At 38.8% G+C, this 17,153-nt stretch overlaps 1 protein-coding gene and 1 long non-coding RNA gene across 5 annotated transcripts in view; one reads left to right on the plus strand and one right to left on the minus strand.

Moving 5' to 3' along the window:
• Nucleotides 1-17,153, plus strand: part of abat (4-aminobutyrate aminotransferase) — a 23,037-nt gene continuing 5,884 nt past the window's right edge. Inside the window, exons 1-12 of one of the 4 annotated variants that reach the window (XM_083566529.1) lie at nucleotides 17-149; nucleotides 2,559-2,703; nucleotides 3,600-3,883; nucleotides 6,027-6,164; nucleotides 10,928-11,025; nucleotides 11,151-11,180; nucleotides 12,961-13,078; nucleotides 15,704-15,753; nucleotides 15,896-15,976; nucleotides 16,573-16,665; nucleotides 16,869-16,931; nucleotides 17,047-17,110. In XM_083566529.1, the coding sequence (XP_083422655.1) occupies nucleotides 6,104-6,164; nucleotides 10,928-11,025; nucleotides 11,151-11,180; nucleotides 12,961-13,078; nucleotides 15,704-15,753; nucleotides 15,896-15,976; nucleotides 16,573-16,665; nucleotides 16,869-16,931; nucleotides 17,047-17,110 (658 nt within the window). In that variant the 5' untranslated portion in view covers nucleotides 17-149; nucleotides 2,559-2,703; nucleotides 3,600-3,883; nucleotides 6,027-6,103. Of the gene's footprint in view, nucleotides 150-2,558; nucleotides 2,704-3,599; nucleotides 3,884-6,026; nucleotides 6,165-10,927; nucleotides 11,026-11,150; nucleotides 11,181-12,960; nucleotides 13,079-15,703; nucleotides 15,754-15,895; nucleotides 15,977-16,572; nucleotides 16,666-16,868; nucleotides 16,932-17,046; nucleotides 17,111-17,153 lie in introns of all 4 variants that reach the window. The other 3 variants (XM_083566528.1, XM_083566527.1, XM_083566530.1) reach the window with 3 other exon arrangements.
• LOC310740125 lies at nucleotides 6,026-10,921 on the minus strand. Its single transcript, XR_014537576.1, has 2 exons — nucleotides 10,353-10,921; nucleotides 6,026-6,448 (listed from the first exon to the last, which is right to left on the minus strand). It is a non-coding gene; the product is annotated as an uncharacterized lncRNA (long non-coding RNA).

The raw sequence follows: 17,153 nt of genomic DNA on the forward strand, positions 1-17,153 counted from the left end.
AAGCCCCGCCCCCCGGGTTCCGAGGCCAGTCTCCTAGCGACGTGTTGCAGTCTGAGTTCCTCTCAGCAGTCTGAGGTTTTTATACCTTTATTTTATTTTTCCCTACGAATTCAACTGGACATTTTCCCCGGAGATTTGAACGCTTCACGGTGAGATGTGTTCAGGGTTCTGTTCAGGTTTTTTCTTTTACAGATGTTTTACAGTATTAAATGTGCAGCTGTGCTTCATCGCTGTTTTTTTTTTTTTTTTTCTGATTTCTATTCATAGCTGAAAGACTAACGATTTATTTATACACAATATATTAATACGCATGTGTGTGTTTTTATTTATTTATTGCATGATGTCAACTAAATAACCTCGTCCGGAGTCAGTCTTTCAGCAGAGCGGTCACGTGATAAAACCCTGCAATAAACCGGAATATCTCTTTATACATAAACATACACGCGCGCGCGCGCGCGCACTCGCACAGCTGTATTTCCTTTAGCAGCTAATCTGCTAGCGTTTGTTTCGGGAACAGGATGAATCCGGTCGGAACTGGATTTTATTCTCCTCGTTCTGCTTTGGCGTGTGTGTAGGGGGGGGTATGGAAGTGGACATTCATTAAACCTGTCATTTATCAAACTACAGGAGGTCACGTGACTCTTACATAACCCCCTTTCGAGCAGATGTTTATCATGCAAGATTACCTAAAGTGATGCTCATTATCATTAGTACAACGTTTTATTGTTATTAATGCATGGAATGTACTTCCGGTCCTGAATGCTTATTTCTATCAATCAATCATTTTATAGAGCAAGGACAGGCGTTTATTTAGCCTTGGGGGCGGGGCTTCGTTAACATGGGCGGGGAATATGTAAATATCCAACACAGAATGTAAGAATGAAAGGAAAATAGCCTAATTGTATATAGTGCACGTTTAAAATCAAACTTTAGACTTTTGTGAAATCTGACCCTAGATCATTAATTATTATATTTAAACACCTTCTGATCTGGAGTTCAAGTCCCTAGTATCGCCAAGATACCAGTCTTTTTACACCTTGAAGCAAGGCACTTCCCTGTCTGTGCTCTAGGGGCGCTGTCTCAAGGCTCCGCCCCCATGTAATGTACAGGTGACAAGGAAACACCCCCCAGGTTTGAGTTCTGTTTTTAAACTTACTGCATCAACATTAATCACAGTGGAGCTTCGAACATTTACATGAGTTTTTAACAGCGTTGGACGGTAATGATGTAAATTTGTTATTGTAGTTAAGTAGCTTGTTTGCGTATCTGTATTTTTACTAAACTATTTCTGTTTAAAGAGACTTTTACTTTAACTTGTACATTTCAAAATCAAATATCGTACTTCTTACTCAACTACATTTTGCAAAATTGGTTATTTTTGTGTTTATTTGTGGATGAAAACGTCACCGGTGAAACACGCAGCGAGTCACCAATCAGGATCGAGCGCACGCTCTGTTTTACACGTGTTCAGATCGGCGCTCGGTGTATCTACTGATCACCAACATACAGTTCAGCATCAGTTCAACATCAAGCAGAACATTTAGAGAGGAATAAATGATGAAGAAACTCCAGACTGGAACTCACCACCACACACGTGTGATTATTTACATCATTTATTTAAGTAGTTGAAAAGGTGGTTTGGGGCTCGTGATCATTTTAATGATAATCAGTGTTTGAGTCATTAATATAATTTAATTAATAGATCAGTGTGCTGAGAGTCACATTCAAGTCTTTTCACATCAACTGAGGTGATTAAGCAAAAAGTCAAAAATGATCGGAACATTATAGTTATAATAAATCAGTACTTTGGATACTTGAAAACATTTGAAGGCAAAAATGTTTGTTCTTTTACTCAAGTGAAAGTTTTGAAACTTTTTCACTGAAGTCACATTTTTCCATGTGACTCTCTGCTTTAACTCAACTACATGGTTTGTGTTTTTCATCCACCAACGGGTTTTTAAAGTACATACTGTTGTGTGTACAATGTTTCAATCAACATCTGTGCACCTTAAATCCTTAAATAACACTGATCAGTTTGACCTGCATCACTGCTAACTGGTTTCTCACCAAAGATAAACAAGGAAACATCTGTGTTTGGTGCGGGCAGTCAGTTCGAAAGGCATGGGGGGTATGGAAATCCTTTGACCTGAATGGAAAACCGATCTTTTATTTTTCCTGACAGGAGTCTTAACGCATTTGCCAGGCAAAACCCCTTCAGACATTTGTTTAACCCGTGTTTGCAGTTTCCTTCTTGATTTGAACAAATCTGTTGGAATGTGTTTGTTTCGGTAAACAGATTTTATGAGCTTGGAAGCTGCTTAAAGTTTGTATTGTGCAGATGAAATATCACACGTTCACGTCGTATCTTCTGAAGCGTATCGCACGTGAACCAGAGTCTGAATCGAGATTAAATTTTTTTCTTCTCAAAGCTGCTAGAAACTGCATACAGGGGATGATGGATATTCTTGATGATTCAGCTGTTTGAGGAATTCAAAGCAAAAGCAGGATCTAGAGGATTTTAGGAGAGTTTTAAATCCTTTCTGTATTATGTAGCGCAGGATGGATCTCTGATGGATCTTGATACTGTCAGTCCTCCTGTTAGTTATATATTAATTCGATGAGGACTTTGCACGAGGTTCATCACTGTGGACAAGGCAGCATTGCATGCACACGTCGTTCTGATCACCACGTTAATATTTGAAGGTTAGTACTATATTTCTTTGTGCAGGAATTTGTCATAGGGGGAAAAAATCCTGTTCTAGAAACTATATGTAACAGCTGTGCAGTAATGCGTACTTAATGAGTTGAATCTTTGAGGAAGAGATGTTTGTAAAGTTCATGATCGGTTTTGCTTCACTTATATGTCTGTAGCATAAACTAAATAAAAAATAAACCTGCTCTTCAGGGTGATTTATGCAGCCTTTCAGTTCCGCATTTTATACAGCGTTCAATACAAATGTGCTTTTTGTTCTAGAAAACATTAACCAAACTTTTAGTGCAATAGACACGGTTTCTCAGAGGCTGCAGAACCTTTAGAAGTATAACACAAAGTTATTAGAATGATAACTGGACACAATGCATCAGTAACATGAGACAAACCTTCACTTCTGATATTCGGGACACATTATAGCAATCTATCGTCCTTAAAAAAAAAGAAAAAAAAAAAAAGACTTTCATCAGGTCGGAGTCCTTTTGACCTGCTTCTGCTCTAATCCAGAAACCCTGATCTCCACCGTAACCAGAACAGTTCCTCCCTGCTCGTACGCTCGGTATAAAAGCTCCACTCATGATTAAAGTTTCCAGATCTTCATGTTGCAGGAGTGTATATGGGGCAGTGAAGGTGTTTTAAAGTCTCTCTGCTCCGTTTCTCATTGAGTTTGTGAGCCGAGGTTGTGCAGTACAGCAGTGATTAGCATCTTAATGGTCCTGGGTAACGTCTCCGCCGGGGGGGAGAATGCGCTCATGCTGCCTTTGAGCACTCACTTGGAGAGTGGTCTTCGCCTGTGCCAGCTTCCTCCATGCTCGCTTTAGATAAAGAGCTCGAAACCCGAGTAACCACCAAAGGCCTGCTTTTTTTTGCTTCTTCTTCTTTCTTTCAGTCGGCATGAACCGTTTCTCCGGCGCAGTGAAAATCTGGAGAATAATGAGCTGCACTACAGTGCTCTAAACATCAACAAAAAAGAGCTTCATGCAGCAACATCAAGGAACAGCTGATCCATCGAGTTTATAAGCAGTGGAGAAGTGATAGTCCAAGAATATTCTTTTTACGATTATTGAAACCTGAAATATGCTGAAAAAAACCCGAAGGAATTAAGCACACAGAGATCTTTCTTTCATTCTTTTTCATGCTTTCTGGATCTTCTTCATTCTCCTCGTCATTGACGTGTGCAGTTGATGATTATTTGTAGCTTGTCTTTCATCACTTCTTTTCAGTTCCTGCCGTTCTTCATTTAAAACCAGTTCAGCTGCTCGGCTGCATCTTAAACCCGTAGGAACGACTCGGGCTTCTGCTGTGAAGCTCCTCTGAAGAAGCCGTTCTATCCAGTCTGGATGAAGCTGCTTCTGATATCATGCATGTCTAAATATTTCCTGCCCAAGCCGACCCTGTTACATCGCCATTTACGCGCTCGGTGTCTTCTGCTAGGGTGGAGAATACACGTGCTTTCAGTGTATAATTCCACGTTATGGAATTTAAATGGCATTAAGAAATTTCTAAATGCTAATGTTGGTAGCAGTGAACCAGAACCGAGGATAAGTTTCACCTTGTTCATCTGGTTGCACTCAATTCGATTGTGGAAGTTAGTTGGAAGTTCTGCAGGAGTATGAGGGACTGGCCGGAATTTTCAAATGAGAGTGAGAGACTGGTCTGAAGTTCAGCAGGAGTGTGAGGGATCGGTCTGAAGTTCAGCAGGAGTGTGAGGGATCGGTCTGAAGTTCAGCAGGAGTGTGAGGGATCGGTCTGAAGTTCAGCAGGAGTGTGAGGGATCGGTCTGAAGTTCAGCAGGAGTGTGAGGGATCGGTCTGAAGTTCAGCAGGAGTGTGAGGGATCGGTCTGAAGTTCAGCAGGAGTGTGAGGGATCGGTCTGAAGTTCAGCAGGAGTGTGAGGGATCGAGTAAACTTTCATTGCGTTTGTATCCTAATTATTTATGCCGACAGTAATAAAACACCTTCCTCTCTTTGCCCTACGTTATAGAAAGATCTAGAAAAGGTTCTTTAGTCAAAGCCTAACTCTTGCCTTGCTATTGAGAGTCATTAGTTTGCTGTAATTTCTGGAATGTAAGGAAGCAGAAAAGAAATCCTGATTCTCATTAATTTGTCACAGAGCCATGCGACGTGTTTAAAGCGCCTGCCATAAAGCAGTTTTTATCTTCAGAGCGCACACACACACACACACACCGAGACGGCTGTAAGCATATGGTAGACATGGCAGGAATCAGGATTCCCTGGTCATCAGGCGAGCGCCGAGTGCGGCTCGTTTAGCCCAGGCCCAGACGGAGGTGGGTGTGCGCTCGCATGTGGGGAGATTCAGTGGCAGCTCAGAGTGTCTGCATTAGTCACCGTTGTGCAGAGTCAGCAGAAACCTGACATGGAGTTTACTGCTTTCCAATAATAGATTCATATTCACAAAATATCTCAGGGCTAAAAGTGGCCTCTGGTTTACTGAGAGGGTAAAATCCGATATGCACAACATGACCGTGACTAACAGCATGCGTGTAAACAGCGGCGTACGTTTTATACAGTGGTGGAGGATTTCAGTGATCCTATTGGCTGACGTGACTGTTCTCAACCCCTGGAGTTTCACAAAGAGAACGGCCTGGATGTGATTGGATATTGATCTTTAAGTGTTTCTCTAAAAGCCATTTGTGTTGAACATATTAATAAATCAGCTTTAGGGATTCTTTTCCCCGCTGATGACTGTGTTGATTGATTCATCCATATAAAAAAATAAAAACAGTGTGTCTAAAAAGGATTCTCCCACCTTTAGATGAACAAGTTCTATTTATTTCAAGATTTTTCAAGAGATAAAATCTGGCGAGTAGTGTGGGTGCAGAAGTGAGATCATGCGGATTGTTCTCCGACAATCATCATGCACGAGTTGTCAAACTGTTTCGACATTTTTGGGGGTGGAGCTCGTTGAAGAACACCGAGGACAATCGGCGCAATTTACATGCAGAATTTCGTGGTAACGCACGTGGTCAGAACAGCACCAGTCGCACGGCTCCTGGCGTACACTGGACGAGGTCTTTTGGCACTCTGACTTATGAAGGTCGGTGCGCCCTGTGACTGTGCGTGTGGCCTTGTGCTGCCATCTGTTGGCGTGTTACAAAACTAGTCTCGAAACTTTTTGATAGCACCTCATATATCACTCTAAAATGAAAAGTCAGAGAAGGTAAACATGGCAGGTTTTCTGATCCTCCGGGTGGAAAAGCAGAAAATTCATATCGTCTGTATTTTGTGCATAAAAAGAAAATTTGTGCAAATGTGAAAATTTTTCCCTAAAATTGTCTTTTACTTTATTCCACAGGTGTTGTGAAAGTCAGGTGCTCTGAGCCCCAATCTCTCTCTCTCTCTCTCTCTCTCTCTCTCTCTCTCTCTCTCTCCATGGCACTCCTCAGCTGCCACGCAACACGCTCCGTTCAGACTCTGCGCCTCGTGGCTTCAGGTAACAGACGTTATGAAGCGTTATAAAGTGTCATCTTCGGCTGTTCATGTGAACGAGAAAACACTTTTTCACAAGGAGTCCAAACCTTATTTAATATGTCAGGCTATCGATTGTGCACATTTCTAGAAATAAAGCTCCAAAATGATTTGCGTATTTGGTGGTGCGGTGATGAAGGTAGAGATTGATGCTGTTTGATCGGATCTAGAAAGAGAGTCTGCGTCACTCCATCGAGTGAGCCCTCGTAAACATCGATCAGTGTTCTTGTCGGAGACCACTCTGTGCACCTGCTACGGTGGCCGAGAAGTGCAAAACACATTAACAAATCCGAAAACAAATTAACAAATCCGAAAACAAATTAACAAATCCGAAAACAAATTAACAAATCCAAAAACAAATTAACAAATCCATAAACAAATTAACAAATACAAAAACACACTAACAAATCCGAAAACAAATTAACAAATCCAAAAACAAATTAACAAACCCAAAAACAAATTAACAAATACAAAAACACACTAACAAATCCGAAAACAAATTAACAAATTAGAAAACACTAACAAATCCGAAAACAAATTAACAAACCCAAAAACAAATTAACAAACCCAAAAACAAATTAACAAACCCAAAAACAAATTAACAAACCCAAAAACAAATTAACAAACCCAAAAACAAATTAACAAACCCAAAAACAAATTAACAAATCCAAAAACAAATTAACAAACCCAAAAACAAATTAACAAACCCAAAAACAAATTAACAAATCCAAAAACAAATTAACAAACCCATAAACAAATTAACAAACCCATAAACAAATTAACAAACCCATAAACAAATTAACAAATACAAAAACACACTAACAAATCCGAAAACAAATTAACAAATTAGAAAACACTAACAAATCCGAAAACAAATTAACAAATCCAAAAACAAATTAACAAATCCAAAAACAAATTAACAAATTCAAAAACAAATTAACAAATTCAAAAACACATTAACAAATCCAAAAAACACATTAACAAATCCAAAAAACACAACGACAAGCCAGACAAACCGGAAAAGGTAGGTATAGTTTGCGAATGGAAACTTACAGATCATTGGACAAGACACCTGTCAGTCAAGATATACAGGTGAATGACAGGTATCTCGTCCAATGATCTGTAAGTTTCCATTTACAAACTATACCTACCTTTTCCGGTTTGTCTGGCTTGTCGTTGTGTTTTTTGGATTTGTTAATGTGTTTCGTGCAACGATTCAGACAAACCGGAAAAGGTAGGTATAGTTTGTAAATGGAAACTTACAAATCATTGGACAAGACACCTGTCATTCACCTGTATATCTTGACTGACAGGTGTCTTTGTCCAATGATCTGTAAGTTTACGTTCACAAACTATACCTACCTTTTCCGGTTTGTCTGAATCGGTGCACGAAACACATTAACAAATCCAAAAAACACAATGACAAGCCAGACAAACCGGAGAAGGTAGGTATAGTTTGTGAATGGAAACTTACAGATCATTGGACGAGACACCTGTCAGTCAAAATATACAGGAAGTACAACTTTTTTCCCCCTTTTATTTATTTATTTATTTATTTGTTTTTATTAAGCAATTAACCATATACAAGCAACTTGGCAATAACATGTACAATTTACATTACAATACACAGAACAGGTGCATAAAAAACAAATATATACACATAGATAAATACAATTTATAATAATAATCATCAAATTAAAGTAAAAAAAAAGGGTAAAAATAAACAGGGCTATGGTTTATTCTGTAAATCATATTTTTCTATAAAGGACAAAAGATTCATTGCATTTTTCTTTCTAATCACTTTTAGGTCTGTTGTGAAAGAAATAAACTCATTATAAAATGCAAAAAAAAAACAAAAAACGTTGGTTTCAAGTATTTCGATTTTGTATATAAAATTTACCCATCAGAAGTATATTATTAACAAGAAAGTCGTCTCTGTTATTGTTTATCACAGTTTGGGTTTCTTGGTGGTCTAGTGGTTAGGAGTTGGTTCTCTAACCGCCGCGGCCCAGCCATTAGAGTTGCACAAACAGTGCCAGTCCCAAGCCCGGATAAATGGGGAGGGTTGCGTTAGGAAGGTCATCCATCGTAAAACATGTGCCAAACCGTAAAATTTCTTAGATCTTTTTGTCATGATATACTGCAGCATCTCCAACATCACTGTATATGAATTTCCTTCCTCAAAGTATCTTTGGATTAATTCCAGTGTCTCCTTGCTTGCCAATGTTTATTTCTGTTATTTTTTATATTTAAAGGTGCACTAATCCAAATAATATAAAAAAGTTTAAAGTAAACGGACAATTTTACACATGTACAAGAAACAAAGTTATAAGATTTCATACTTCCTGTATATTTTGACTGACAGGTGTCTCATCCAATCATCGGTAAGTTTCCATTCACAAACTATACCTACCTTTTCCGGTTTGTCTGACTTGTCAACAAATCGAAAAACAAATGAACAAATCGAAAAACAAATGAACAAATCGAAAAACAAATTAACAAATCGAAAAACAAATCAACAAATTCAAAAACAAAACAACAAATCCAAAAACACTAACAAATCCAAAAACACTAACAAATCCGAAAACAAATTAACAAATCAGAAAACACTAACAAATCCGAAAACAAATTAACAAATCCAAAAACAAATCAACAAATCCAAAAACAAATCAACAAATCCAAAAACAAATTAACAAATTCCAAAACAAATCAACAAATTCAAAAACAAAACAACAAATCCAAAAACACTAACAAATCCAAAAACACTAACAAATCCGAAAACAAATTAACAAATCAGAAAACACTAACAAATCCGAAAACAAATTAACAAATCCAAAAACAAATCAACAAATCCAAAAACAAATCAACAAATCCAAAAACAAATTAACAAATTCCAAAACAAAACAACAAATCCAAAAACAATAACAAATCCGAAAACAAATTAACAAATCGAAAAACAAATTAACAAATCGAAAAACAAATCAACAAATTCAAAAACAAAACAACAAATCCAAAAACACTAACAAATCCAAAAACACTAACAAATCCGAAAACAAATTAACAAATCAGAAAACAAATCAACAAATCCAAAAACAAATCAACAAATCCAAAAACAAATTAACAAATTCCAAAACAAAACAACAAATCCAAAAACAATAACAAATCCGAAAACAAATTAACAAATCGAAAAACAAATTAACAAATCGAAAAACAAATCAACAAATTCAAAAACAAAACAACAAATCCAAAAACACTAACAAATCAGAAAACACTAACAAATCCGAAAACAAATTAACAAATCAGAAAACACTAACAAATCCGAAAACAAATTAACAAATCCAAAAACAAATCCAAAAACAAATTAACAAATCCAAAAACAAATCCAAAAACAAATCAACAAATCCAAAAACAAATTAACAAATTCCAAAACAAAACAACAAATCCAAAAACACTAACAAATCCGAAAACAAATTAACAAATCAGAAAACAAATTAACAAATTCAAAAACACATTAACAAATCCAAAAAACACAACAAGCCAGACAAACCGGAAAAGGTAGGTATAGTTTGCGAATGGAAACTTACAGATCATTGGACAAAGACACCTGTCAGTCAAGATATACAGGTGAGTGACAGGTGTCTCGTCCAATGATCTGTAAGTTTCCATTTACAAACTATACCTACCTTTTCCGGTTTGTCTGAATCGGTGTACGAAACACATTAACAAATCCAAAAAACACAACGACAAGCCAGACAAACCGGAAAAGGTAGGTATAGTTTGTGAATGGAAACAGATCATTGGACGAGATACCTGTCACTCACCTGTATATCTTGACTGACAGGTGTCTTTGTCCAATGATCTGTAAGTTTCCATTCGCAAACTATACCTACCTTTTCCGGTTTGTCTGGCTTGTTGTGTTTTTTGGATTTGTTAATTTGTTTTTCGATTTGTTAATTTGTTTTCTGATTTGTTAATTTGTTTTCGGATTTGTTAGTGTTTTTGGATTTGTTAATTTGTTTTTGAATTTGTTTTTCGATTTGTTAATTTGTTTTTCGATTTGTTAATTTGTTTTTCGATTTGTTAATTTGTTTTTCGATTTGTTAATTTGTTTTTCGATTTGTTAATGTGTTTTGCACTTCTCGGCCGCCGTAACCTGCAGATGGTTCCACATGAACAGCTTAAAGATCCAAGAAGTTACTGAACCACTCAAGAAATTTCAGGATGGATTTGGACTGTAATTAAAATCATCAGTCTGCTACAGTGGCTCAGGAACATCATTGCACACCTAAACATTGATGGACCTGTAATGAACGGTTCCTATCAGGGTTCTCAGGGAGTTTTTCCTTCACCACTGGTACAATTAGAAGAAACATTCTGTAAAGCTGCTTTGAGACGTGTCCATTGTTAAAAATCAAATACATTCTGGAAAAGACCACACCCACTAGGATGGAAATATTGCACTTGGGATGAAGGAGATCCATCAGGAGAAGTTGACGGGTGATTTGTTTTTTAGTTTAAGGGGATTAATTAAGCAAAACTGTGGCAGTTTAATTTGTGGTGCAAATAAATAAAAATGGCCTCTTTCTAGAATTAATATTTGATCAAAATGTATTACTTTATTTCATTGTTGATATCTTAAAAAAAATCATCTTCCTTCCAGGTGTAATTCCAAAGATGGCTGAAAATAATTGTTCGCTTTATAGTTTTATCGATTTATATCCCCACCAGGCTCCAGATACGTCAGTCAGACGGCTACGAAGACAGTGTCTGATTTTGAATACGATGCTCCGTCCATGAAGACCCCCGTTCCAGGGCCCAGGTCTAAAGTAAGATCTCATTTAAGTTAAATCCTTTCAGGTTTGTTTTGGTGCTTGCTGCGACTGCATTGCACAGTGCCTAACTTTTTTACTTCTCTTCTTTCTCCTTTGTTTATCTCTTTCCATCTGAGCAGGAGCTGACAAGACAGCTGGGAGAAATTCAGGTCTGAATCACGCACGTTGTTATTGCAAGGTTTAAATAGGAACTTGTGTTAGAAGGCTTTGTTCAGATCCAAATCCCACACTCGACTGCTAATACATCTTTAATCTTTCATCTGTATCGCCCCTTTGAATAAGAATTCAGGAAGGAAGATCTGCCCACACCTGATTCACCCTTTTCCCTGTAATAGTGAGTGTAGTATGGTGACGGTTTTTCCCAGCGTGCGAACCCTGAATAATCACGTTAAAGCTAACAGGAAGCAAATAGACACACAGCACAAAGAAGCAGCCTTTGTACACTGGTGTGTGTGTGTGTGTGTGTGTGTGTGTGGTATAAACCTCTAGACTGGATCAAGCTGGTGTGTTCGGGTTACAGGCATGTTGCAACACGGCCCTGATTCAGCGTGTTCTGTCTAAAGGGCGGACCGTAGTGTCGTGATATGATTGGATCTTTTTATAGTGCTAATCTCAGACACCCATACGGTAAAACATTTATTTGCTCGAATGTATTTCAAAATATATTTTCATTAATATATTTTTTATAAATTATTTTTTGCCCATTTTTTTGTTTCAATACAAGAAAATACATTCACATGAAACATAAAATAAAAATCTTTATTTATTTACATTTACGGCATTTGGCAGACGCCCTTGTTCCAGACGCCCTTGTTCCAGACGCCCTTGTTCCAGACGCCCTTGTTCCAGACGCCCTTGTTCCAGACGCCCTTGTGCAGAAGCCCTTGTTCCGACGCCCTTGTGCAGAAGCCCTTGTTCCAGACGCCCTTGTGCAGAAGCCCTTGTTCCAGACGCCCTTGTGCAGAAGCCCTTGTTCCGACGCCCTTGTGCAGACGCCCTTGTTCCAGACGCCCTTGTGCAGACACCCTTATCCATAGCATCACAGCATACAACATATATTTAACATATATTTTGTCACACTTTGTTATTTTCTCCTCAGGACACAGGACTGTTTGTTAGTTCACTAGTCTGCCATGTCAAAGTCGCTCAAAATCCTTACGCTCACCCATTTTTCCTGCTTCCAACACGTCAACTTTGAGGACAAAATGTTCACTTGCTGCCTAATAAATAAATCCACCCACTAACAGGTGCCATGATGAAGAGATCATCAGTGTTCTTCACTTCACCACTCATAATGTTATGTCATAATGTTTCGTCTGATCAGTGTATAAATATAAACAGATCAAATGTATAAAAGAAGCTGACGCTTGCAGCACCCTGTGCGTTATAAAGCCGTTCTTTATAAAAAAGGATAATGATTGTGTACATCTACACCAGTGATTCTCAAAGGTGCATCTAGAGATCTTTAGGGATTACAAAATGTTAATTAAATGTAAAATAATTGAATTGGGTTCAATCCAAAACCCAGCAACTCAAAAAAACAACTCAATCTTTAAATCATGAATAATATCAGCTTGGATCTAATGCGCTTTGGAAGGACACTGTATATGGCTTTAATAAATAGTTCTAGTGTTGTAAATCTGGAAAACAGCTGTTAGAACATGCTGAGATTATGAACATTAAGTCTGAATCTATTGCATATGTATTTAATCTGTTAGAAGATAATTTCCCTGACTACTGTAAAAATACAGAACCTCCTCAGATCTCTCCGGAGGAACGCGGACACACGAGATGCTTTAAAATGCCTTGTGCAACCGTCAGAAACGTTTCCACCAAACTCCGTTTAAACACGGCGTGATGCTAATACACGTTTCACCACAGCACACAGCTCATCTCCTGTTCGCTCACTTTTTATTTCTATTTTCACAGAACGTGGGGGCCATTAATTTCTTCTGTAACTATGAGGAGAGTCGGGGAAACTACCTGGTGGACGCTGATGGCAACCGAATGCTGGACCTGTACACTCAGATCTCCTCTGTTCCTCTGGGTACGTTTTTTGCTTTGACATGTAAAAATGTGTCCATAAAGGATAAATCACACCACTTTACGAGCAGCTACGTTAATACAAGTCCCAAAATGGTGCTGCATTGAGGGTGTCAAGAAAGTTCAACCACGTCATTGCCAATTTCCAGAAATCTTCCTCAGTCTCACTAAAACATTACTGTATGTTAATGGAAAACGGGAACATTTACGGGGAAATTTAGTTTAATAATTTGAATACAAATGCCAAACGTGTGCGACTGACCACAGGAACAGTATATAAGCGACCGTCTTTTTAGAGATGGAGATGATGATATAATAAACAGACTGCTCTGAGATCAGCTGAGTAGCTGGGGTTTGATCCTGTGAACTGTAGTGGAAATGTATATAATATAATGCCGACATAAGCTTTTCTCTGTGCTGAGCAGCCCTTATATTGCCAATGCATGCTGGGAGAATCGGGCTGACTGATGAAGCGAGCGTGGCAGAGGACAGCAAAATATTTTCCTCCTCTCTTCTTCTCCTCTCTTCTCTCTACGCACCACTCTTTTAGTTCAGTCAATGATCCTTGCAATATTCCAGCAGATCTGACAAATTTGAGTGAGCCCAGACCCACCCCCCTCTCTCCCTCTCTATCTCTCTCTCCCCCCTCTATCTCTCCCCCCCCTCTCTCTCCCTCTCTCTCTCTCCCTCTCTACCTCTCTCTCTCTCTCTCCCTCTATCTCTCTCTTCCTCTCTATCTCCCTCTACCTCTTTTCCTCTCTCTTTCCCTCGCTCGCTCTCTCTCTCTTTCTTTTCCTCCCTCTCTCGTGCTCTCTCTCTCTACCTCTCTCTCTATACCCCCTCTATCTCTCTACCTTTCTCTCTCTCTCTCTCTCTCCCCCCCTCTCTTTCTCTCTCCCCCTATCTCCTTTTTTCTACCCCTCTTCCTCTCTAACCCCCCCTCTCCCCCCCCCCCCTCTCTCTCTCTCAGCAGCCATGATGAGATTAATTTGTATTTGATTTCTCTCCTCTGATTCCTCGCCATCTTGAGAACTGTGGACAGAAATGAAGTGTAATCGGGCCGTTATGTTATTGTGTTATTACCTCACTGCCCCAGCACTATTCAGCCACTTCACACCACGATGTTGTTTTCCAATGAGTCAGTCACTGATTTTGTGCTCTCGGATGATAAGAGACTGAGATGAAAGAATAAATGTAACCTTCATGAGATCAATGCAATCTGATGTTATAGCCGAGTTTGTGTCATTTCCTATGACTCCTATGACACACCCAACACACTCGTCATGTGGTGTTCTTATCTCCAGACACTGTTTTGGTAAATATTCATTTATAGGGGGGCATACATTTAGAAAATTATACCAATATAGCAATAGGGCTTTTCCATTCTCTCTCACACAGAGAGAGAGAGTAAGGAGCAAACATATCTTCCCCTGTGGGTGTGGGTGGGGTGGAGAGGGGGTTCATGGAGAGGTCTGGCGTTCTAGATAAGGCCGAGCCAGCAGGCAATTGCGACTGTGTGCTACGTTAAACTTTTTCAACATTTAATTTATATATATTTATTATTATTATTATTTTTTTTCCATGCTGCTGTAACGAAGAAATTTTCCCACTGTGGGACGAATAAAGGTTTATCTTATCTTATCTTATATATATTGTATATATACACGTAGCTGAAGAGTGTGTAAACCTTCTGTATTATCAAGTTATATGTCATAGTATAAAAAAAAAAAAAGATTGCACCTTATCAGGACACTGAACAGAATCTGAACATGTAAGAAAACAGTGCTGCTGATGATCCAGAAAGGAAGCAGTGGCTTCAAACACACGACTTTAATCCATGGCTGTGACCCGCATTCACCCCACACTGACTTATGAAGAAATCCGTTAAATCATTACATCATCCTGGCAGAGGGTCGGGTAGAGGAAACGGTCTCTGCTGGTGGTCGGAGGAACTGCTGTATCGGTGCTTATGTAATCCAAACCAAACCAAAGTCCAGAAATAAAGCGGTTCAAACGGGTTCATAAGACGGCAGTTCACACGACGCAGCACGAAACGTTTATCAGCTACATCAGAATTTTCATTACGTTTAATCAGGCATATGACCATAAATTACATAGAACATTTTGTATTTGAATGCAGAATCACCATCATTTTACGAAAGCCACATTAGGTGTAACACCTTTTCCGAATAGTTTTTATAACTGCAAAGATATTATCACTATAATGTATCAGGGTTGGATAGTTGTTTCTTATATTTAATTATATTTTCAGGCCATCAATCACAAATAGTTTCCTGTTCACCGTTCTGCATATCTGCTTCTATTAAACAGCAAACAATGTTTATGTTTTTATATGATATAATTGGTAGCACTTTGTTTACATTTATTTAGGAATCTTCGCTGCTGCATCTGTTTATAATGAGCCTGAATTGACCTTAGACGTGATTCGCTAAACTCAGGCGCTGTTGCATTTGCCCTAATGTGACACCTCGAATCCCTGAGACTCTCCATTTATTCATCTAATATTCTTCAAAGCCTCCTGAATAAATATAATAAGTGCAGCAGGTTCGGGGTGGGGGTGGGGGTAGCTGTTAATAGCCCACGATATTTACACTGCAATTCTGTACAGGTTATAATCATCCTGCTTTGATGAAAGCGCTCACCAATCCCAACAATCTGGTAAGACATCATTTCACTGTGTATGTAGAATATAAAGAGTGTAGTGATGTGGTCAAGCATGAAGACCCTCAGATCTGTATTTTCTCATTTCTTTCCTTTAGCTCTTAAATTAAACCATATTCTTTTATTTTCTCATCCCCAGAGCGCATTTGTTAACCGGCCAGCCCTCGGTATTCTGCCACCTGAGAATTTCCCAGAGAAGCTGACTGAAAGCCTGCTCTCGGTGAGAATCTGTTTTAAGCTTCGGTCTGGTCTTATATGAAAGCTCAGGGTCAGTTTTTCCTTCATTTCCAACAAACCAGTTCACAAGTGCAGCCAGTCGGATTCTGAAGTAAAGAAACCCCGTGGGTCTGAGATTATCTCAGGACCAGCTCCACATTCATCATCGTGTAAACAAACCATTGTGTTTCAGAGAGTTTTGGATTTTCGAAAAGTAAAAGTGTGACGGAAAAGAGACGATATGAGCAACATGAGCAAGTCTTAGCAAAGCCGTTTAGATCCTACAGAGTGTGTTCAACACCTTCACTCCAAATGAGTTTCATTTACATAGTTTTCAGTATGCCACACCCTAGACTGGCAAAATAATTACATGTAAATGTTATGCAGAAATATTTTACATACACATTTACAGTTTAACAGAATTCAACAGAGGCCCCAAAAAGGAGACATGTTTATTATTGTACACACGGACCCCCATAGTTTGGTGCTTCATGTGAATTCTAAAACCAGTAATCATTGCTGTAAACTACTGCTTTTGTTATATAAAAATAATATATAACAAAATATATACCCCCCCCCAACCCCTCCCCCCTCCCCCAGATTGCTCCTACTGGAATGACCCGGGTACAGAACATGGCGTGCGGCTCCTGTTCCAATGAGAACGCCTTTAAGGCTATGTTCATCTGGTACAAAGTGAGTGCAGAAATCTCACACACACACACACACACACACACACACACACACACACATCATGGTCCATCAATTTGTGTATTCATAAATCTTATTTATTCATTACAACTCTGAAGTGTGCAGTTAGCCGCATTTGTGTGCGACTGTCTTTTTTCCCTTCTGTCTCCACTAACGCTGTTTTTTTACGGTGTGTGATCTTCGTCTAGAACAAAGAGAGAGGCACCAGCAGTCCTTCTCCAGAGGAAACCAGCTCCTGTATGATTAACCAGGTAACTCACTACAGTTTATTTTTTTTGCTATATATTAAAAACATTTGGTTTTGAGATTAAAGAATAGGGTGAAAAGTTGTAATTGATTTTCTCTTCATCTCCTGTGTGTTTGCAGAGCCCCGGATGTCCGGATCTGAGCGTCCTGTCTTTCATGGGAGCGTTTCACGGGAGAACTCTGGGTGAGCCTGACGAACGCGTGACGGTTTACAAACTGCAGCGCAC

This window comes from Silurus aristotelis (genome assembly GCF_946808225.1).
Source record: "Silurus aristotelis genome assembly, chromosome: 17".
Taxonomy (NCBI): Eukaryota; Metazoa; Chordata; class Actinopteri; order Siluriformes; family Siluridae; genus Silurus; species Silurus aristotelis.